The sequence below is a fragment of the Ipomoea triloba genome, chromosome 3 (assembly GCF_003576645.1).
Source record: "Ipomoea triloba cultivar NCNSP0323 chromosome 3, ASM357664v1".
In the NCBI taxonomy this organism is placed as follows: Eukaryota; Viridiplantae; Streptophyta; class Magnoliopsida; order Solanales; family Convolvulaceae; genus Ipomoea; species Ipomoea triloba.
The window spans coordinates 603,270-626,340 of NC_044918.1; the positions used below are offsets into that span (position 1 = coordinate 603,270).

A 23,071-nucleotide genomic window follows, 5' to 3' on the forward strand; every position below is an offset into this window, starting at 1 on the left:
TATATATATATATATATATATATATATATATATATATATATGCAGACGTGTGAGTATATTGCAACTGTTGGATGAGTTTAAATCAACAGCTAGATATGGTGGTGCATTTGAATATGTTTGGGAGTGTTTTGAGTCTAATGTCTGCACTATCAAGTATTCCTGTGTGCATCACATACCAGCCCTTAATGCATTACCTAATAAGAGTGTCAAACCTATTGATCACGGGATATATCAACTGGTTCAAGAAATTCATCAAAAGGTTCAATAGACTCGTTGATCTAATAGTACTACTCAACATCACAATTCATCTCTTTGCTATAGGAAAATGAAAAATGCTTAATTTCTATTAACTAGTATTTTCATTCACTCCTGATGCCTGACAAAATGGGAGGAAATTCATTTCCATCCATTTTGGATGGACAAAAAACTCCGATTTTTCGGAGGTGTGTTGTTAGGGTACTCTTATATCTTGTCCAGGTGCATGAAATTACATACATGTTGTTGCTTTAAATTTTAAAATGACAATAAAAACTAGAAATGTAGAACGATTTTAGCTCGATCTTTGATACCTCCTACATATATATTGAATACATGCATCTGCTCAGACGGCTCCCACCCCTCCCGTGATCAATTTCATGCATATTATTCTTGGGGGATTAATTTATTTGCAACATTGATCAGGTAACGATGATTTTATTATTTCTTCTTGCTAACAGGTTTTTTGAATAGAATATTATGTGCAGGTATGGATCCATTGGGAAACGCAAGAGTCGTTCGGCTGAAAGAACACAACAAAGGGAAGTATCTGGTCGCGAATAACGACGAGAAGACGTTGAAGCAGGGCCGCGATGGTTCCTCAGTAAACGCGCTTTGGACGGTGGAAGTGGTCGACGGGCAACGCTACCTGCGGCTGAGGAGCTGCCACGGGAAATACCTGACGGCGTCAAACATGCCGTTAATCCCCAGGGGGAGGTGCCAGAGGGTGGTGGCGAGTTTGCCGGACCGAAAGACCTCCTCCACGGAGTGGGAGGTGGAAGGGGAAGGGATCGTGCGCCTCAAGACTCGCTACGGCCAATTCCTCAAGCGGAACGGCGGGATCATGCCGTGGAGGAACTCGCTCGTGCACAACAACCGCGTCAGGAGATCCTCGCTCTGGGAAATCGAGGTGGTCGATGCTGAGGCCGCCGCCTTCGAGGAGGAGGCGGCGGCGGCGGCGGTTAGCCACCACCAACGTTCTGCCTCTGATTCCGCCATCGTCAAATCGCAAGCTTTCGCTGCCATTAAGTTCCCCAATCTGGCTGGTTTGAAGCTTAAACGTTCCGGACAAGATGAAGGATCGCGTGATGTGTGCTGAATTATTAGAGGTGTACGTTCATTCTAGTTTTAGGAGGTTTTTCGTTTTTCTTGTCCCCCAATTTTTTGTAATTGATTTTTTTTTTTGGGAGGTGTAATTGATTCTGATTTTATATGAATGAAACCTATAATTATTCACAAAACCGAAATAATATAATCCTGCTACTTGGTTTCCACATGATAATTAACCTATAATTATCCATGAAAGGGAAATAATCCTGCTACTAATTGTTATCCATGAAATTGAAATAATCCTGCTACTAATTGATATTTACATGATAATTAACCTATAATTATCCATGAAATTGAAATAATCTTTTTTAATAGTCTAAAATTTAGGAGTTAATTAATTAGTATCGATACTGATGGAGATTATTTCCCAATAGATGTGCATGAATGATGATCGGGGGCGAACGCATCACAGGAGAGACGCTCAGATCGACCGACCCCTTACAATCATCTTCTTGACCATATTAGCCGCCAAGCTCCTCTGGAGGGTAGCGTATGCAGGTGCTTAGATAATTACTGTGTCCCGGTCCAACCAGGTCGAGACCGACCTACCGACCTAACTCCAACAATAGAATATAGTACTCTTAGGAGTATTAGGGCACATGGTCAAGCCCGCTTGGACCTCGGCCTGAACTCCTGCATGGATTCCACGTGCCCTACATGCCGCAAGACCGGAACTTGTTCCCTTTCCCAGTTCCCCCCTATAAATACTGCATTTATTGCTGAGAGTGGGACTTTTTGAATATTCTTATACGCTAATTATATGCTCGGGAACTTCTGACATACTGTCGATCACTATTTCGAGCTTTTCATTTAAACCAGGTCCGGTCCAATCCAATACTTCGTACGTATTCGTAGTAAGTCCTGTATTTACTACATCAAATATATTTTCAATCTATTTTTTGCTTAGCTTCATGCATGGTAGCATTGGGGCTATGACCTTGTTAGGTTCACAACTAAAGTAGTCAAGGGTGGACCCGATTAGTTAAGAAAATTAAATAATAGTAAAAAGGGAGCAATCAAACACAATATAGAATCTTCTCCTCCTTTTAGAGCGTATTTGTATATTTATATATTGGATTGTCCCAATTTGATCGAGTTGAGCAGTCTAAACACTGGCCTCAATCATATCCTCTAGTTCATCAAGGTCAATAGAGTTAGTGGAATAGTGGGCCAAAGTTGGGCATGAAGTTCATTCAATCCAAATAAATAAATACGTAGTATATAACATGTATATGTGTCTTGTGTTATAAAACTGTGTACCTTACGAATTATGTATCTCGTCGTTTCGATCAAAGTTCCATAATATAAATTGTTGAGTTCATTGGCATTGCTTTTATTGTATTTTTGTCTCCCTTCTATCCAAAAAAAATAAAAATAAATCGGTAGTAAGGCAACGTGGATTAGAATAGCCGGTCCGACCGGTTTAACACAGTCGGATTTATCGGGTCTTGTTCTAGACTTCTAGCAAGCAGTTCAGTTCGTTACTCGACAAGAAAGCCCAAAATGAGCATCATGAGTTTCGCCTCTCCGCAGTACATTTATCGCGTCGGCTTTGCTTCTCAAACTTCATCAAATCTCTCGAGAATCTTCAGCTACGCATTCTTCGCCCGCCGTCGAAGAAGATTTAATGCAGTTTCGCTCTCTGTAACTCCAAAGGTAAGTATTAGCCGCGTGCGCATTGGGTTCCTTGTAATTCAGTTCCTGCTCAACTCACTATGTGTATTCACTAAGCAGTCAGATGAAGAGCTGCTGCTGGTGGTGGGTGGCGGAGCTGCCGGAATGTACGGCGCAATTAACGCCAAGACGGTTGCGCCGAATCTTAAAGTCGTTGTAATTGAGAAAGCGAAGCCCTTATCCAAGGTTAGCCTCTTCCTCTCTGCCTATTGTTGAAAAAAATAGCAAAAAAATGGTATTTTAAGTGGCTATGTCTACTACCGATTTGAGTTGGTTATAGTGTATTCTCTAAGTGAGTCGAAGAAATTGATATACTGTAAGCTAATAATGAGTGATTGTGGAAATGAGTCTCAAAATAGACCCATTAGAAATGGCCGTGGATTTGCACTAGTATATATACAATTTTATTTCAGAAAGAGCTTGAACTTGAATTACTTATGTCGAGAATTCAGAAGTTTGTGCTGTCCTTAACCAGGTGAAAATTTCTGGAGGAGGCCGCTGTAACGTGACAAATGGGCATTATGCTGATCATATGGTGAGTATGCTATAATATTGGATTTCATGAACTGATGGAACTTTGACAGTACCACATGCTTAAAATTTTCACAGTTCTTATTGATGGAAAAAAGGCTCACTTATCCTGAAAAGAGATTTCCTCAAAAAAAAAAAAAAAAAAAATCCTGAAAAGAGATGAATGGTGTCTTATTATGGTGTGGTGTGTATTCATATTGGAACAGCTGCTCAATTAGAAACATACGGGGATTCTTAGTGGGTGTTATTTAAAAATTTAGTACTGTGCCTTGTTTTATTGTACCACTTGGAAAACTTTGCAGCTTGGAAGAATATGCTGCCATTATTTTCTTTACAGAAACAGTATGCAGTTATGCTTGAGATTCTCTAACGTTAACTGTGTAGCTTTTGGCAGACAACTATCCAAGGGGCAACAAGGAACTGAGAGGCTCATTTTTCACTGTCCATGGTCCAATGGATACTATGTCTTGGTTCTCCAACAATGGAGTGGAGCTGAAAGTAATCTCAGAGCTACATTCACTTTGTTTTGTTTGTTTTTTCCCTCCTGCTTGATGTTAACAAGAAAAAATTGTAATTCTGCCCCAGATTGAGGAAGATGGAAGGGTATTTCCAGTAAGCAATAGTTCGTCTTCCATTATTGATTGCCTCATGTCTGAAGCAAAGAAGAGGGGAGGTATGTACACTATCATGCTAGGAGATTTAATGTCCTCGGTGCTGGGATTTTTTTTTGTTTTTTTTTTTTTTTCTGGTTTTGTTTTTTGTTTTGTGTTTTTGTTTTTTTTTTTTGGTTGGGAATGATGGGTGGGGTTCTTGAAAGTTTATGCTTTCATCCATTGATTTGTTAGTTCCTCAATCAGTCTCACTGCAGACTGGAAAAACTGTCACAAGTGTATCTCACATTACTGGTGGGAAGTTCACTGTCAAGCTAGAGAAACGTTCTATTGACCATGTTGAGTATGTGGAAGCAGACTATCTATTGATTGCTAGTGGTAGTAGTCAGCAGGTATTTTTATCTGATTGATAATGGTAATAGTGCATTGTTTAATAATTTGAGACATTGACTGAACCCCGCTAATTTTACTTGGCATGTATTTGTGCTGCTTCAGGGTTATGATCTTGCCACTCAACTTGGACATTCTATCGTAAAACCTGTTCCCAGCTTATTCACTTTCAAGATTGATGATTTGCAGTTAATAGAGTTATCTGGGGTAGTTGCATTCTTCATTTACAGTCTCTTATCACAAAGTTGCCTTGTACACTTTCTTTTTACTTTTTAGAACCACAACTTTTGGTATTTAACATCTGTTTTGATTGTCTTGATTCAACGCTCTGTTTCTTTTTGGTGTTTGCTAATGACAGGACCCCATGCCTCATTGCATATGTTATAGATGCTTGTGGTAATGATGTATTAAACGTAAAATCCTTATTCATATATATCTGACGTATCTCTTTCAGGTCACATTTCCTAAAGTGAAAGCAAAACTGAAGTTAGAAGCCCTTCAGAAGAATGTCCCACAGCTTACACAGGCATGCTTTTCTGACAAATTGTACGTTGAATTAACTTTTTGTGTACAGAACCATAACCTTGAGTTGTTAGGTTGGTCCCATGTTAGTGACACATTGGGGACTTAGTGGACCGGTGATTCTTCGGTTATCTGCTTGGGGAGCACGTTATCTTGCAAGTTCAGATTATAAGGGTACAATATAAGTTTTTATTTTTATTTATTTCCAGTATAACTGTCCCATTTATTCTATCTAGTCATACATGAATGCAGGAACACTGTTGGTGGATTTTGCTCCTGATCATCATATTGACGATTTGAAGTCTGTACTCATTAAGCACAAGAATCAGTTTGCGGTACTTCTGTTTTCAAACCATTTCAACTCCATGAAGTTTCTTGTTCCTCATTCTGTTTACCTGAAGGAGATTTTGAAACTATTTTTAACTTCATATTTCACAATCAAATCTATGTTTTATTTGATTCTTTTAATAACCTTTTAACCTTACATCTCTTTTCTTCCCATGCAGAGACAAAAGTTGCTCAACTCTTGTCCAATGGCGCTTGGCCTTGTCAAGAGATTTTGGAAGTATATATTAGACCGTGAGGTTGAATGATGATTCCAGTTGCAGAATCACTGTTTATGTTCTATGCATCAATATCTTCTTGATTGTACATGTCCACTATTTCTTTGCAGGGACTAGATGGAGATATCTTGTGGTCTTCCATTTCCAACAATTTGTTGATGTCCATTGTGTTTACTTTAAAGCATTGTTCCTTTACTGTGAAGGGAAAGGTAAGCCGTTCTAGTTTTCTTGCTTTTACGTATTCAGTGGGTTGGTAACATAAAGAATATTTGTGTTTTCATAATACTTGAAGGGACAATTTAAGGATGAATTTGTCACCGCTGGAGGAGTTCCATTGTCGGAGGTGCTCTCTTTTTATTTTGCCACTACTTCAATGGGGATGCATCATATAATCTATATATCATTTATATCAATTGCTCTCTTGAAACCTTGTGAGCTGATATGCATTTTGATTACTGAGTTCAACTTTTCTACCTTATGCCTTTCAAGCAGATTTACTTGAATACAATGCAGAGCAGGATCCATCCATGTCTATATTTTGCTGGAGAGGTTCACTATCCTGCTTATGAATTGCTTTCTTTTGCTATGTATGATCTTATGTTTTGATACCTGATGATTTCTGTAGGTACTAAATGTTGATGGTATAACTGGAGGGTTTAATTTTCAGGTAATTGGGAGTGTGTTCTGGCAACTAGGTAGAATAATATACTGATCTCCCACCATTGACAGATGTAGCTTGACATTTATTTATGCAGTTAATAAATTGAATTTGTATACGGCTTGGAAGGAGCAATAATTTAGCAGCTTCCTTTGTTATGTCTTATGAATTTGGTCATCTTCTTTGTTTTTCCCATTTTCTTTGAGAGGGAGAGGGTGGGCTATAACAAACTTATTTTTGTTCTTCGCTTCTCTGTTCCTCGCGTTCTAATTGTCTAAATTCCCAACTGGTGCAGAATGCTTGGTCAGGTGGATATATTGCAGGAACAAGCATTGGCAACCAATCTATAGCCAATATAGAAGGAAAATATGTTTGTGAAAGCATGCTTGGTGACAAGAGTTAAGGACAATATTGCCTTAATCTCATATGATACGAGTTAAACTCTCATATGATTCTTCAGTGCACCTGTAAGGTGTGGTCCTGTGAGCAAAGGTTTTGTTTCTGTTCTCTTTGTTGTAAGTGGGATTTGTTGCATTTTCTTTGACATTGACTTTGTATGTTTTGTTATGTCTTATTATGTGCTCTGATTAAGTAAGTTGCATGACCAATCAGATGAAGGGCGTTGCTGACCTTGCTTTGTGGCAATCCCTGTCGACGATCAATAAGTAATCAGTATAGCATAATGAAGACTTTATGTCAATTAACAGGAAATCGGATTACATTTTATATTCTTCTCAGTTCTCACTTTATGTGTCATACCCATTTCCCATTGGCTGTGTACGAGTAATGAATTACTAAAGCAACACTATTAACTTAAGAACAAGTTGGATTTGTATAGTGATGTTTGCAAATAGGACTACTTATCTTGTAGGGTGCACAAAGTGCTAAGTACAGCCAATGTAAAGCTGAGATCTCATGCGTGGCACATGAACTTGTAAAGTATTAAACAATAATATATATCTTACATAAACTTGACTTTTCTAAGATTTAAATGCCAGCTATTTAGTACAGTCCTTGACGTGAAACGCGCGCCAAGCAACAATTAGAACATTGAATCATTGTTACCATTCTAGCTGGGTTGGAAGGCTACTTACCTACCGTAGTTTGAAGTCAAAAAGTGTGGCTTCAAGCCTTCAACTCGGATCTAGCTTGTAGAAGATGGTCAACTTTTCAAAATAACAAGACGCCAGGTCTCCATTTGAATGGTAAACCCAGTTTGACCGAATAGTAATTCCTCCAATGGAGTAGTACAAGGCCCGTGTAGGAGAAAATCTCTATGTTATACAATTGGTGCAAATCTCATTCTTTTTTCAATGCGGAACAAATACTATTTTTAAGCTTTTCCACGTTCATTTTTAAAAAAAAAACTAAAATGGATTTACTTTGAGAATTAATTTCTCATTAGTCATTACCCATTATCCGTTTTAAACGTACAATTTATCGATCTCTTATAGTCTCATTACGAATAATCAAAAATCACTTTGACCCGACCAAAATCGAAAGTGAATCCACATATATTTGTAAGGCAAAATAATCACTTACAATGTCATTTTTGCTAATTTTTTCAACATTTTGTAATCTACCAATTTCCACTTCATTTGCGTTTTTTAACTCTAACTATTTGATTGCTGGGACGGTTTTTGTAATACAAACGTAATAAATGAGATAATTACTATAAATTTGAGTAAGACAAAGAGTACCCAATATAGGCTTATTAGTTTGTTAATTAGTTATAACATATTGTACCTTATTTATTGTATTGACAAATATAAAACAAAAAGAGATATGAGGATAATGGTTCGTTAAATTAGTATATCCTGGACATCTGTGAATCTGTGATTTAATAAACAAACATGTGCACTGACGCATGATGACAAGACTAGCACTCACCTTGTCCACCTTTGCACCAGCTTTATGCTAATTGGTGCCCTTAACAAAGCTTCAATCATAATATTGGGCACGGACAGAGACCCCATCACTACTTGGGTGAAAGACTGAAATGGGAACGACAGGCCTTCTATTGACAAATTAAGGAACTCGAAGGAATACGGACTAAACTGGGAAAAACTCTTTTGGGAAATGCATTTGGTGGCAGAAACGCATTTCCCAAATGCGTTCTATTTTTATTTTCTTTTTTTTTTTAAATACGGGATTTGAAAGCATTTCCCAAACGCGTGTATGGTATAAGATACACTAAACGCATTTGACAAATGCGTTCCTTGTATTTTTTTGGTGGCCGGAGTACAGCCGATACGAGGAACGCATTTCGCACGTGCGTTGGTTTGTATACGAGGAACGCATTTGTCAAATGCGTTTAGTGTATCTTATACCATACACGCGTTTGGGAAATGCTTTTAAATCCCGTATTTAAAAAAAGAAAATAAAAATGGAACGCATTTGGAAAATGCGTTTCTGCCACCAAACGCATTTCCCAAAAGAGTTTTTCCCAGTTTAGTCCGTATTCCTTCGAGTTCCCTAATTTGTCAATAGAGGGCCTGTCGTTCCCATTTCAGTCTTTCACCCTCACTACTTTCTGGAGCCTAAAGTTTACAACTGGGCAGTGTACAAACAAAATTTCCCCCACCCTTTCCAAACCCCAATTATCTTATAATACAGTGGTCAATTATTTGACCAACTCAACTAAAACGTTTTTTAAAAGACAAAAATATCAAGTTAAGCTGAAGCTAGTGACTAAATATATAAGGTATGCATGATATGTAAGTTATTAATACAGAGTTCGTGTAAACTTATCTATAATCATCATTATTCATTAGTCGTAAGATGATATAACTTACCTCTATATTCTCTCTTCCTCCTCGAATATTGATACCTGTCAATTATTTGTAATAAATGGCTTTCACTATCTATATTTAATACTTCATTTATTTATTTCCTAACTTTTTATGATGTCTAGCTACAACAATTTTCTGAGTTGGATCAACTCCTTTTTATCCCTTTTATAGGATAGAACCTGAATCGTGTACCTTTTTCGTATTAAAATGCATATTCCAGAATCCAAAATTCTATCCTCAACCACAAATGGCCCGCAAACAATAGCCAGCATCCCCTCCCTGTGTGCGTTGCAAATAACAGCTAACATCCCGCCCACGACCTTTCCCCAGTCTTCTTTTATTATTATTTTTTCTTTTCCTGCTTGCTCCTGTTTCTCGTGACGACGTGACTCACTCCAGACTTCCGTCTCGGGAAAGAGCTTTGGAGTTTGGAGTTTGGAGACTTGCGGAAAACGTCGGCGTCTTGGGTTATAATTTTTTTTTTTTTTTTTTTTAAGTTTCTTATTTATCCCTTAATCCTTGCATAGTATGCGCGGTATTGGTGCATCTCAGTATCTCTGGTTAACGATTTCTAGTCTTATTTCGTTACTCTTTCCAGCGTGTTTTCTTTCCGTTTTCTTTTTGTCTTTCTCATTTTAGCGCGCACACACATACACACATATCTATATTTATACACACGCGCTTTGCATAAGCTCACCTGTTTCTGTGTTTTTGAGCAGTTGAGCGGAGCGGAAAGGAGGGAGAAAGTTAAAGCCGTTTCAACTCATTCCGATATACGTATAGGCGTGTGTAGATATAGATATAAATAGATATTCATAGGTTTAGATATCCAGAGAGAGAGAGAGAGAGAGAGAGGGAGAAATGGAGGCGGAGGATAATGTGGGAAAGAAGATAACGATTGGAGTATGTGTAATGGAAAAGAAGGTGAAATGCGGCTCCGAGGTTCTGTACTTTTTGTTCTCAATTCGTATTAACGAACTCTTTTGCAGAGCATGCACCAAGATTGTACTTCATTCTATTCTGATTTCGTCGCGTATCGGTCGGTAACTGAGTCGGTGATGCTCCTTTTTTTTTTTTGAACTGATTTCAGGTGTTTTCCGCGCCTATGGGGGAGATTCTGGACAGATTACAGTCATTCGGCGAATTTGAGGTGTTCATTCTCCATCCACGACTTTTCCGAGCTTACTCGTTTCGATAAAGCAGACGTGAAATTAGTTGCTCTTGCGAGATTTTAGTAAAAATAGTACACGGAATAGTGTCGTAGTCAACTTTTGTTTTCTTATTTATTTTAGATTTCAGATATAGAGTAGATTGGCGGTGTTTTTAAAGCTATACTATATTACTTTTGCAATGCTTGTAGGTTGTACATTTTGGTGACAAGGTTATCCTTGAGGATCCGATTGAAAGGTATGGTTTACTTACCGATCTAATATAGCTTTGATTGATTCTTAGTATGCTGTTGCTGGATGTTTACTTTTGCATGTGGATCGTCTTCTACTTGTGCAGTTGTGCTAAGTTCAATACCTTTCTATCAGGATTGTTGTATTCCTAAATCGGTCATTGCTACTATATTCACTTATGCAGCATAACCGGCTTCAAACATTAATGCATTATTGCTAACCTGGTAAATTGTTTTTCATTGCAGCTGGCCAATATGCGATTGCTTGATTGCTTTCTATTCTTCTGGGTATCCTTTGAAGAAGGCTGAGGCATATGCTAAATGGAGAAAGTATAAGTTCTTTTGCACTGCTTTATTTTACTGCTCTGTTGTATTTGGATGTGTAGGCACTTGTGTAATTGTGTTGCTGCCCTATTGTACTTTGATAAATGGAATATGCTTATATGATGCATGTAGATGAGAGAGGTATACCAGTTGGTATGATTAAATTATATATTCTCATTCTCAAATCAAAGAAGAAATCAAATAAAAGAGTTGGAAAATAAGAACTTCATTTTGTTGAAGATAAGACTATAGAAGTGAAACTGTTACTTCACAAGAGTTTGATATTTAAGCTATTAAGCCAACATGTAACCATTAGATGTAACTTAGGGTATTATTATATTTAAATCTTTTTCCTGTTTCCTCTGATGTTCATAGGATATAGACCCATGTGCTTTGTACTATGCATTCTAAAACAACTAGATTTAGGTGATAAAATATCACTTAGGTGCAGTTAAGCTCATATTTCTATTCACAATCTTAATATGTAGGTATGTTTTTGCATTTTGATTTTTGAAAGCATGTTTGCTTATATTACTGTATTGACTCATTAATTCAGGCCTTTCCTTGTAAATGAGCTGGAGCCACAACACCTTCTACATGATAGGAGGAAAGTCTATGAGGTGCATACAGGATTACTTTCTTTTCTATTTAGACTATCTGAAAACTTAAGAATCAAATGAGGAAGTTTTTGATGTCTTTTGGCTTCTCCTAAACCTTTTTCTTTATGGTGGCTGTTTATGTCTTCATTTTAGTTAGGACTCCTGCAAGTCCACCCTTTTGTTCCCCTGCACCTTCTAGGGATTTGTGTACTTGTTTGGGGGATGGGATTAGGTTCGTCTAAGTTAGCTTCAAACTAATAAAAAATGTTTTTCTTTTGCCTTTTCATTTCCAGGATAAATAGCTGTAAACATGGATAAACTTTAGAGAATAGGTCCCCTCCCCCTGAAGGTTGTTTCATGCTTCCTCTTCCTTTAACATCTTTTGTGGTATTTCAGCGGCTTGAGATGTTTGGAATTCCTGTTCCAAGATATGCTTGTGTTAATAGAGAAGTCCCCTATCAAGAGCTGGATTATTTTGTTGAGGAGGAAGACTTTGTTGAAGTTCATGGGAATCGCTTCTGGAAACCTTTTGTGGAGAAACCTGTTGATGGTAATTTCCATTTATATTTCTGGATTACTGAAGACAAATTGTTTTTCACAGCGCTTGTTATTTGAAATTTAAAGGTTGCTACTGTTGTGGCGTAGCATCATTGGTCAACTTTTTTTTTTTTTTTTTTCTCTTTGGATAATTAATGACTTCAAAAATAAAAAGAGGACACTAAGCTGGTGCTTACAAATGAATGAATGAATGATTGACAGAAAGCAAGCTTCTCTTAGAGCTCACTTGTTGAGTATTAGACTATTAGAGTATTAGGTGCTTACAAATGATTTACAGAAAATGTTCATTTTAAGTGAACTAGTTGTTCATATTGTGTGCATTGATAGTTCATTTTCGAATTTTTTCACTTTGGATGTACTAAATGTTCATATTCAATGTTGTTCAAATTAGATAAAAATTGAGTATTCACAAGTTGTACGACATGGTGCACCATAATTTGATATAATTTCCTTTCTTATATACTTTAAAAGTACTCCTCAAGTCAAAGCCATATAATGTTGAGTTTCATTCCATGTGTGATCTTCTTGTCATAGCTTTTCTTCAACATGCATACTCAAATTCTTTTTGTTTTTGGGCAGGTGATGACCATAGCATAATGATATACTACCCCAGTTCAGCAGGGGGAGGAATGAAGGAATTGTTCCGGAAGGTGAGAACATAGTGCATTACCATATGCAATTAAGACACAGTGTTCTTGATGGGTTCATGTATCACTTCTAATGTGCTAACGTATTATTAGATGTTTATTAACAAGGCATTGTATTAGGCTGGAGCTCAAACTTCGAAAGTCTGTTTTTACCAGCCAACAAAGTTTTAGGCTTGTACTTTCCATTACATTGGATTCTATTCCTTGGATAAATATATAATGTTAGCTACCAGTTCAAATGACTAGATGAGCTCTGTTTATGAAGTATTGCAATTGGCCAACTTAGATGAATGTTGGTGTGAGATGTGAAGTATTTATTTGGGCACTGAGAATATGGATGTTAAAACTTTTAATATAGGGATTGGTTCAGAGTTTGATTTGTCACTTTGTCTTTACGCTTACCATCTTTTACCTAAGGGATTTTATTTGAGCCTAGGCCTTAATTTGACTAACAGTATTATCAATGATTGGGTAGTGAGTGTCTACAGTCATTTTCATGTGTTTGGACTACATCTCTTTCAGGTTGGAAATCGCTCTAGTGAGTTTCATCCTGAGGTTAGAAGAGTCAGGCGTGAAGGGTCCTACATATATGAGGAATTCATGCCAACAGGGGGAACAGATGTGAAGGTGCTAAATTTATTTCTGTATCTACTAGACCAGTGAGCTTTATAAAGTTCTATACTAGAAAAATCATGCTACATTCATGTATAGGAGCTACCTGTTTTCTATTGAATGGCATTGAAATTTTGAAAATTCATGCCATTGCAAGAGACTAAACTTTCTAAAATTATATTCTCTATACTAATAGAGTTTATTTATTTTTGGTTCACTTTTCCATATGTACTGTTGCCTAATACAGACATTTTAAGCAGGCTGTCCTTTCCATTTGTATATACTCTCCTCCATTCCTTGCATAGAATTATCATGTTTTAGTGTGTCATTTTATGTAGGTATACACTGTTGGCCCTGATTATGCACATGCAGAAGCAAGAAAGTCTCCTGTTGTTGATGGTGTTGTGATGAGAAATCCTGATGGAAAAGAGGTGATTGTTTTCTTTGCAGTAGCCATTTTTTAATGGCGAAGAACCAGTTGCTATATACTAGTATGTTGCCTTCATTTGACTTGTTGCAGAAGTCTTTAGTAGTTCACATGCATCCATGAAACAGCAATGGGGTGATGGACAGACAGACTACTGGCTTTTAGTTGGGAAGTATCTGAGAGGTATTGGTTTGTTTGCAGGTCAGATATCCTGTTCTACTTACCCCCACAGAGAAGCAGATGGCCAGAGAAGTTTGCATTGCCTTCAGGCAATCCGTAAGTCACTTGTATACTTGCAAACTGTTGAGATCTTCACTTTTTGTGAATTAATTCTTATTGACTTTTAGGAGGTGTACTGTATTAATCAAATTCTTAGTAAATTTTGATCACCTCCAACTGAATGTGCTGAGAAACAGAAGCCGATATTTATTTGATAAATGATAAATTCATATGTTTTTTTTAAATAAACCCTCCCACGAGAGGAAAATTTTATCCTGGTTTTACAGGAAATAGTTTGATCAACTTTTCGTTAGCTGTGATGTCTTATTCTTTAGGGATAATTTCCTTTTTTTTTTTTTGGTTTGTCTCATTAAATTAGGAAAGACATATGCGCATATATGGAAAAGTTTTCCAAAATGTGCATGTTTTGAAACCTGGACAAAAATGTGTAAAGTGTCTTTGTTAAATGTGTTTATTGGATAGACACATTTACCTTATGCGTTTAAATAATTTTTTAAAATTCACGAAAATTAATTTTGTGGAATTTTTAAGAAATTAAATTTATAATAAATGCATTATGTTTATGTGTGTATACCAATTTTTTCCCATGAAAAATAAGAGAAATACACCGTATACCACATTTTTAAAAAATAAAATGCATAAACAAAACGAGTTTATGCTGTTTTATTCCCGCCCAAAGCTACTAACTTAGTTTTGTTTATTTTTAGGAACGAAATGCGTTTTATATAAAAGAAACATAACAAGCGAATTATTAGGGAACAAAAGGAAACAAAATCAACCTTCATAAGTCTACTATTCATTCCAGCAAACTTGTTCAAAATTCAGTTGCCATGTAGATGATTTTGCTTTTAAGGTAATTTTTTGAATTTATGTATTTTTTGTTCTTGTTTTTCTTATTTAAATGATTTTTTTTCAGGTTTGTGGCTTTGATCTATTGCGTTGCGAGGGGCGTTCCTATGTTTGTGATGTGAATGGGTGGAGTTTTGTGAAGAATTCCTACAAGTAATTCTTTAGCAAGATTTCTTCTCACACACTCTCTCTCTCACTCTCTTTTAATACTTTGTATACCCCTAGAGTCCTAGACCTCCCTTTGTGTCATTAGAAAAAACAAGCTGTTTAGTCCCTAGTTTGGATCAAATTTCTTTAATCTGCCAGAATTTTCACTATATATGTGGTGGATATAAAAAGGATTTGGACACCTGGTAATCTGGTTTTCACTTGGCCATTCTTGATTCAGCAAACTCATGCAATAAAGTGGAAGACGTGTTGATAGCAATGGAATTCTTGTATGCTTGTTGTGTTTGTTCAAATATTGCATGGTTAATGCTTGTGCTCTCTACTATCTACTCCTTCTGAATTTTGTTTGTTTAATTGGTATTTATTTGTTTGGAAATCTTTAAGGAATTACTGCTGACTGCAGATACTATGATGATGCTGCTTGCGTGTTGAGGAAGCTGTTTCTAGATGCCAAAGCCCCACATCTTTCCTCAACTATTCCTCCAACTTTACCATGGAAGGTCAATGAACCAGTTCAGCCTTCTGAGGTCCTAACACGCCAAGGAAGTGGGCTCATTGGCACGTTTGGGCAATGTGAAGAGCTACGCTGTGTAATTGCTGTAATTAGACAGTAAGAAGACATATTTTACTGTTTCTTAGTTTGCTATTCCTAGGAAAGAGTTGTTTGTTAGCTTACATAGTACATACTGTTCTGAATTGGTCCAGTGGCGATAGAACTCCGAAACAGAAAGTAAAGTTGAAAGTTACTGAGGAAAAGCTGTTGAATTTGATGTTAAAATACAATGGGGGAAGACCAAGATCTGAGGTCTTTTTCTGCTCTTCATTTTTCTACTTATTTTGTTTGTTCATTCTCAATGTTGTCCAAGCATGATTTTTATTCTTTTGCAGACAAAACTTAAAAGTGCTGTTCAATTGCAAGATCTCTTGGATGCAACAAGAGCTTTGGTACCACGAACTAGGTAAACTCTTGCTATAATTTCTCTTATATATCTATATTCACTAATTGTTTTTATTAATATACATTGTCTATGGTGATACTGTTCATGGAGAGAGAATCCAAAGCTGAAAAATATTTTTCTTAACAAAATTGATCTCCTAGATCAATCTGAACTGATTACATATTCTTGTTCTATAGACCTGGTCGAGAAAGTGATAGTGAAGCAGAAGACCTTGAACATGCTGAAAAGCTTCGTCAAGTTAAAGCAGTTCTTGAGGAGGTCTATATGATAACCTGTTTTACAGTCTATAATGATCTTGAGCGCTTTCTTGAATGCATGAATTACATTGTGTCTGCAGCTAATGTGGCAAATCTTAGTGTTATTTCTTGCTTCTTTCCAAAACCTTAGTTCATTGTTAATAGTTGAGAATTTGTTTCCAGGGAGGACATTTTTCTGGTATTTATAGAAAAGTTCAACTGAAACCACTCAAGTGGGTTAAAGTTGCAAAACCTAATGGTGAAGGTGAAGAAGAAAGACCTGTTGAAGCTCTTATGGTTCTCAAATATGGCGGTGTTCTCACTCATGCTGGTAGAAAGCAGGTGCTTGATTAAGTTCAAAATCATTTGATACAGTTTTTGCTTGTGGTCATGATTGATTTTTACATTGGCTATAACTTCTCTGTTTGTTAAGGTGGGCATATACTTGCTAACCCTTCCACTATGTGTTTCTCAAATTCTTTTGCAGGCCGAAGAGCTCGGCAGATATTTTAGGAATAATGTGTATCCAGGTTACAATTTGACCTAATTCTCTCTTCTTACCAGAGAATGATGCCATGTTTAACAACTGAAAATGTCATTATTCCATATTTAACTCGTTTAACAATATACTCTCGCTTTTTATTTATTTATTTTTTCATTTAAAATATAGCTTCAATATCCAGAGAAATACCTGCTCCCTTTTATTGTTTATTTTTCTCTGTTTGATTTCCATTGATGTGTTTTCTTGGTGAAACTTCTGCAATCCATTACTTTTGTTTTGAAATTCAGGTGAAGGTACGGGCCTTCTTCGTCTCCATAGTACATATCGCCATGATCTTAAAATATACAGTTCAGATGAAGGTCGAGTACAGGTGCACTTTATATCTCTGGATGATTGCCAACCTCTAAGTTCTTTCCTGCCTGACCTTGAATTTTGATGCATTTGGATTTGGTTGGCACTTCTTATTTCCCTGCTCCCTTACATGTCTTTTGATTGTTCTAATAACATTTACTTTCTTGTCTTCAATTATGAATGTTGCCTTCTACATGGTCTGTCATAGATGTCAGCGGCTGCATTTGCTAAAGGTCTTCTGGACTTGGAAGGACAATTAACACCTATACTGGTATGTTTTTTTTTTTTTTTGGTTTTTTAAATCAAAACCCAAACATTTTATTAAGCATCAAAGCAAATACAAAGAAAGAGACTGGACCAAACCAAAGTCTTAATAAACGGGAACAAACCCGCTATATAACCATCAAAACCTGTACCTAAACTCGAAGTGACCATGCCTCCTGTCCCGGTCACCACGTGCCCGCGCCCCCTACCGCGCTCAAACTGCTCAACATAGCCCTCATCATCAAAATCTTCATCATAGTCTGAAAATCCAAAGGTCGGGTCATAATCCGAGTCCGAACTCGGGTCTGCTAAAATGTAGCTCCGAGGTGATCCTCGGACTGAGTAAGCCCTCCAAGTCCCTCGACCCTAGTAGACTAGTTGCAGTAGACCTCAACAATGCCAACTGACCCGGTGTCCTCATATCCAAGGTATGACAAAATTCCCATGTCTTATTCGACGGAATAGACACGGTATCCATATTATCCACACAAGTGAAATGCCTTAGCATTAGGATTTAAAGCCTTAGACTCAATCCTACTAGCTTGGCCCAATTTATTTATCCTAGGCCCACTAGGAATCAAGCTTGATCTGAATGGTGTTTCTTTTGTACTTTGTGTTTGTTTATATCTGTGTGTAAATGAGACTATTCATTTTTTGCCCGTGTTTCCCTTTATAAAGGTGTCCCTGGTTAGCAAGGATTCTTCTATGTTGGATGGACTTGACAATGCTAGTATTGAGATGGAAGAAGCAAAGGTTTCTCTTACCTTGGCACTTGTGCTATTCATATTTTCTTAAAAAAAGTTAAAATTGTATGTATATATTCACATTTGACTTAAACTCCATTTAGTGCAAGTTACTGTCAATTCACAATATGGTTAAAGAAAAGTAGTTGGCAAATAGAAAATATGCATTTGATATAATGAATTGAGTGCCACGTAGTATGCATTATACTATTATAGTCAATCAATTCTAGGCTCACAATGGACATTCTTGAAATTTCACAGAATGCTCTATAGAGGTAAGCTAGTTCTTGATTGATGATATTCATATTATTCTAATATAGTAATATGTATTGATAATAATGATTAAGCTGCCATAATTGCATGGCCTGGAAATATCTCCTGCTCTGTATTGAGTGTTATGAGATGCAGAAGCTCCATACAGTTCATAATTCATATCAGCTCATGTATGACACATAATATATAGATAAAAATAAGTTTCATTTCCGGATCTCATTGACTCTGGAATTGCAGTATTTTGCTTCTATAATTTTAAATTGAATTTTCCTTTGTTCCCCTCTCAGGCGAGATTGAATCAGATAGTAACTTCTGGATCAAGGACCACTCACAATAATGGATCATCAGTGCAACCTTGGATGGTTGATGGGGCCGGAGTCCCTTCAAATGCACATGAACTTTTGCATGAATTGGTAAAAGTCTAGATATGAATCTAATTTAATCAATTTTCTGGCTGAAATGAGAACTCATTGTTCTAGAATCTTGATGGTGGTCTTGCCAATCTTTCATGCAATCTATATGATCTGATTGTACCCCTAATTCTGCTTTCTTTACCTGACCATTGAACTGATTTTTTTTTTCTGGAATTTTCTGATATTTTCAAAGTACATATAACCAGTATTTCAATTTTGATTTTAAATCTTTGTTTTGTTTTGTTTTTGTTTTTGTTTTTTGTTTCTTTTTTTTTTTTTTTGGGNTTTTTTTTTTTTTTTTTTTTTTTTTTTTTTTTTTTTTTTTTTTTTTTTTTTTTTGGGTGTGTTTTGGTTTGTTTTGTGTGTTTGTTTGTTTTTGGTCTCCTTTACTCCTCCCCCTCATACTTTGTTAGTTAATATTCTAATCTTTGTTTTGAACATATATTCTGTGACCAGGTGAAATTGACTAAGAAAGTGACAGAACAAGTGCAGCTTCTTGCTAAGGATGAAGATGAAGAACTTGCTGAAACAAGCTCTTATGATGTGATTCCACCATATGATCAAGCGAAGGCACTTGGTAAAACGAATATAGATGTTGATCGGATTGCTGCTGGTTTACCTTGTGGTAGTGAGGGGTTCCTTCTCATGTATGCAAGATGGAGGAAACTTGAAAGAGACTTATATAATGCACGCAAGGAGTAAGTCTTACTTTACCTGACTATTGTGGTTTGTTCAGGCTTTTAAGATTCTACTTAATTCATGAAGTTTTTTCGCATCCACTTTCACTGCTGACTGCCCAAGGCTTGACATTGCATAATGTGCAATTGGTTGAGATGTTGATTTCAAAGATCAGTTGTGTTGGCAGTGGACAGCATTATTGAGATTTTTCCCTAATGCTGTGTATTTCAATTACAGACGCTTTGATATTACCCAAATTCCAGATGTTTATGACTCCTCCAAGTAAGTTATCTAGCACCAGTTTAGTCTCTTTCTTCATGTGGAACAAGTATTCTGCATATACACCAAGGTTGCTTTACCTTACTTTTAGAGGGTACTAATGATATGCATGGCATCTATGACTTTGGAGGTGATTTTTATATGCATCTCATTCTCTCATTTCCCCTTTTTCTTTTGCCTGGCTGCTCTACCTTGCCACCTTGGGTGTGCAAATCATTTGCACTGCTCAAATAGACATGCATTTGAAGAGTGTATCCAACCCTTCCGGATTTAGATGTGAATTTCTGAATCTTGCTACCTTATGCAATTATTTCAAAGAGAATTTTTCTTCTTAAAAAAGTTTCCCATCATTGATCAGTGACAAAACTTTCAAGACTTCTCTTTCATTTCTCTGTCAAAGACATTTAGATACCTTTTATTGAAGATGCTGGAATTCCTACATTATGACTGTGTTTGCTTCTAAGTCTTAATGTGTCCTCTGTTTTTTTTTTTTTAATTTTTTTTTTTAACAGGTATGATCTTTTGCATAATTCACATCTAAATCTGGAAGGGTTGGATGAACTCTTCAATGTTGCACAGGTACAAATATAATCAATATCTGACATGAGTTACTTCTTATGTAAATGAAAGAGAGATAAAAGTGATAGCTGACACATGCTCAAAGCATTTTTCTCTACAAATTTCTTTCTATCAATCTAACTACAAATTATGGCAAACCAATGTTTAACAGTTTATATAGGCTATGCTTCCTGTCTCCAGATTCTGTGCATTTCTATATGTGAGGACCAGCAGTGTCGTCAGAACAGTTGTTGTGGTTCTGTATGATTTTATGATTCTACTTCTTGTTTTTCAGTTACTTGCAGATGGGGTTATTCCTAATGAGTATGGAATTAATCCAAAGCAGAAGCTAAAAATTGGATCAAAGGTAAAGATTGTCCTATGCCTGTTAAAATTAATTGTTCTTTTTGCATACCAACCCCTGCATAACATACACTTTTCTATGTATGGAATGTTAGATTGCTCGTCGCTTGTTGGGTAAAATTTTGATTGATTTGAGGAATACAACTGAAGAGGCTGCCAGTGTTGCTGAGTTGAAGAATAATCAAGACCAGCAGTCAACAGTTAGCAAGAATGGGAAAGAAGAGACAGAGCATCATCTCAAGCCTCATGCAAGGTCAAAGGAAGAGACAGAGTATCATCTCAAGCCTCATGCAAGGACTGAAGAACCTAGAAGAACAAGCTTCACTAGTGAAAAATCAATGGATCAGGATGATGATGATGACAAGGAGACCAAGTACCGTTTGGATCCAAAGTATGAAAAAATCCTATGGTTACCTTCTGTTGGCTAAGCAATCTGGAAAGATTTATCTTTTCTGATAAGGAAAGCGAAGATGGAATACCTTTATTATACATAATTTCTTAAATTTTCTTTCTTTCAGATATGCAAATGTGAAGACTCCAGAACGGCATGTCCGGACACGGCTATACTTTACATCAGTGAGTACTTTATTTAGGCCTATTGTTTTGAATGTTTTGATCAACCAACTGTAACTACACAACTACTAAAGTACTGATGCTCTTTTTTACAACCTCTCCTTTATTCTCCTCTTTCCCTCAAAGGTTTGAAATTGATTGTTCTTGATATTTGTCAATGAGAAAGTCCCAATTATTTTTGTTCCTGATTGTACCCATCTCTACAATTCATTTCTCAATTAATTTTCTCATGGCAGGAATCACATATTCATTCCTTGATGAATGTTCTGCGTTATTGTAACCTGGATGAATCTCTTCAAGGAGAGGAGAGCCTAGTTTGTGATAATGCTTTAGAACGCTTATTTAGAACAAAGGAGCTTGACTACATGAGTTACATTGTATTGAGAATGTTTGAAAACACAGAGGTTGGTATTCCATAAATCATTTTTATTGGATTATGATTTTCGAGAGATTGACATTGTCTCATATTTAGCTCATTTCTTGGGTTCTGATTGGTCAGGGAAGGGGTTAATATCTTTTGTGATTCTGCTTATTATCTGAATTTGTATACAGGTGAATTTAGAAGACCCTAAAAGGTTTCGCATAGAAATGACTTTCAGCCGTGGTGCAGATTTATCACCTTTGGAGGTAATTAGTTTGCATTTTGGAGATTTCATTCAAATATTTCCATAAGAAGCAATTGACCTACTTGATTATGCCTAACCATGTAATCTTTGTTGTGCAATGTATATAGCCAAAAGATGAAAGATGCTTTCTTATGAATTTGCAGAATCAAGATCCGGAGGCTACTTCATGGCATCAAGAGCACACATTGCCTATAATGGGTCCTGAAAGGCTTCAAGAATTAGGATCATATCTGACATTGGAAAAGGTTGAAAAGATGATTCGTCCTTTTGCCATGCCTGCTGAAGATTTTCCACCACCATCAGTCCCTCAAGGATTTACAGGCTACTTCTCAAAAAGTGCAGCAGTGCTAGAGCGTTTGGTAAACCTTTGGCCTTTTCACAAGAATGGGAGCACCAACGGGAAATAGTTCACATTTTTAGTTTTCCTTGCCAGGGTGAAGCTCAAGGCCATTTTCTGCACACATGGATGATAACTCTCATTCTTCGCTCATCATTTGTTCATATATAGAACATTGACAAGGGTGCGTTTATTTTGTATTGTTTCTTCCACCCACTTTGTCTGTCAAAGACTGTCGTTGACTTGTACTAATGCTAATCACATATGTAAAAGCACTACCTCCTACCCATTCGTTGGTGGTCATGGTTCATGAATGATGAATGAACAGGAAATTACTTGGCCGAATGCAATTGGTGATGCATGGATTTTGTGATGGCTTGATGATCGACTACTTTGACCTTTTGGTTTACTAATTCAGTTCTTAAAGACCGAGTAGAGTTCACAAATCACACTAGCAGCTAGTACTATCAAAGTGAACCGAAGCCCGTGGGTTGGCCTGGCCTGCACCCGCCCCACTGTAGGGCGGGTTAGGGCTACAAAAAACATGGTCCGCAAAGAAGTAGGCCTAACGAGCCTAGCCCGTTAATGCCCGCGACCCGCGCGGGCTGTGGGTTGGCTCATGACCCGCAATAATTATGTATATATATATATATATGAGTAAATACCCAAAATGGTCCCTCGACTATAGCATAATTCACAAATTGGTCCTCGACTTATGATTTTAACCAATAACATCCATGACTTTGCAAATTTTACCTAATTTAGTCCTCTGTTAATGAGTCCGTCAACTGGCCGTGAAACACAGGGATAGTCACGTAATTTCACATGGGCACTTTATTTTTCTTATTCCTTCATCAGATCTAGCCTCCGGAACTGAAAAATCATCACTAGCAGATGCATAGATTTTTACCTAAGATGTAGAGCTCACATCATCGACTTCTTCGTCCATGCTTTGCCGTCCACCCCCTACCACACCGCCGGTCAAGC

General features: G+C 36.8%; 3 protein-coding genes across 12 annotated transcripts; all 3 read left to right on the forward strand.

Annotated features, from left to right (window-relative positions):
* The first annotated feature begins 512 nt into the window (after positions 1–512).
* On the forward strand, positions 513–1,502 carry LOC116011756. Its single transcript, XM_031251159.1, has 2 exons — positions 513–681; positions 744–1,502. Exon 2 carries the CDS (start codon positions 746–748, stop codon positions 1,352–1,354), a length of 609 nt encoding a protein of 202 aa, XP_031107019.1. The 5' UTR covers positions 513–681; positions 744–745; the 3' UTR covers positions 1,355–1,502.
* Positions 1,503–2,828: 1,326 nt separating this feature from the next.
* LOC116013412 (uncharacterized protein YtfP) lies at positions 2,829–7,306 on the forward strand. Of its 6 annotated transcripts, none has more exons than XR_004097242.1 (17): positions 2,829–3,021; positions 3,100–3,225; positions 3,515–3,574; positions 3,955–4,068; positions 4,156–4,243; positions 4,428–4,573; positions 4,677–4,778; positions 5,026–5,097; positions 5,168–5,267; positions 5,346–5,428; positions 5,600–5,677; positions 5,767–5,865; positions 5,949–5,999; positions 6,149–6,205; positions 6,282–6,323; positions 6,610–6,829; positions 6,907–7,306. XR_004097242.1 is itself a non-coding variant. In XM_031253151.1 (16 exons), exons 1-16 carry the CDS (start codon positions 2,869–2,871, stop codon positions 6,715–6,717), a joined length of 1,479 nt encoding a protein of 492 aa, XP_031109011.1. In that variant the 5' UTR covers positions 2,829–2,868; the 3' UTR covers positions 6,718–7,298. The 6 variants fall into 6 exon arrangements, 1 of the variants encoding a protein (XP_031109011.1); XR_004097243.1 differs by having other exon boundaries at positions 6,911–7,306; XR_004097245.1 differs by having other exon boundaries at positions 6,610–6,806.
* A 2,012-nt stretch (positions 7,307–9,318) lies between these two features.
* On the forward strand, positions 9,319–22,434 carry LOC116013411 (inositol hexakisphosphate and diphosphoinositol-pentakisphosphate kinase VIP2-like). 5 transcript variants are annotated; one of them, XM_031253146.1, is made up of 31 exons: positions 9,319–9,573; positions 9,826–10,048; positions 10,197–10,256; positions 10,467–10,513; positions 10,752–10,835; positions 11,386–11,449; positions 11,825–11,978; positions 12,566–12,636; positions 13,156–13,260; positions 13,584–13,676; positions 13,874–13,948; positions 14,829–14,914; positions 15,333–15,539; positions 15,635–15,734; positions 15,818–15,888; positions 16,065–16,146; positions 16,308–16,466; positions 16,612–16,654; positions 16,914–16,996; positions 17,186–17,248; positions 17,920–17,994; positions 18,545–18,670; positions 19,127–19,368; positions 19,586–19,630; positions 20,140–20,206; positions 20,481–20,552; positions 20,644–20,939; positions 21,067–21,124; positions 21,358–21,525; positions 21,674–21,748; positions 21,855–22,434. In XM_031253146.1, exons 2-31 carry the CDS (start codon positions 9,968–9,970, stop codon positions 22,152–22,154), a joined length of 3,252 nt encoding a protein of 1,083 aa, XP_031109006.1. In that variant the 5' UTR covers positions 9,319–9,573; positions 9,826–9,967; the 3' UTR covers positions 22,155–22,434. The 5 variants fall into 5 exon arrangements, with proteins under 5 accessions (XP_031109006.1, XP_031109007.1, XP_031109008.1 ...); XM_031253147.1 differs by having other exon boundaries at positions 9,319–9,560; XM_031253148.1 differs by having other exon boundaries at positions 9,320–10,030.
* Positions 22,435–23,071: the final 637 nt, after the last annotated feature.

Excerpts from the sequence above, each read along its gene's own strand:
- LOC116013412 (XM_031253151.1), top strand. The coding sequence starts at position 2,869 with ATGAGCATCATGAGTTTCGCCTCTCCGCAGTACATTTATCGCGTCGGC. Across the intron at positions 3,022-3,099 it reads CGCTCTCTGTAACTCCAAAG|TCAGATGAAGAGCTGCTGCT; the intron begins GTAAGTATTAGC and ends TTCACTAAGCAG. Across the intron at positions 3,575-3,954 it reads GGCATTATGCTGATCATATG|CTTTTGGCAGACAACTATCC; the intron begins GTGAGTATGCTA and ends TTAACTGTGTAG.
- LOC116013411 (XM_031253146.1), top strand. The coding sequence starts at position 9,968 with ATGGAGGCGGAGGATAATGTGGGAAAGAAGATAACGATTGGAGTATGT. Across the intron at positions 20,207-20,480 it reads AACTCTTCAATGTTGCACAG|TTACTTGCAGATGGGGTTAT; the intron begins GTACAAATATAA and ends CTTGTTTTTCAG. Across the intron at positions 20,553-20,643 it reads AGCTAAAAATTGGATCAAAG|ATTGCTCGTCGCTTGTTGGG; the intron begins GTAAAGATTGTC and ends ATGGAATGTTAG.
- LOC116011756 (XM_031251159.1), top strand. The coding sequence starts at position 746 with ATGGATCCATTGGGAAACGCAAGAGTCGTTCGGCTGAAAGAACACAAC.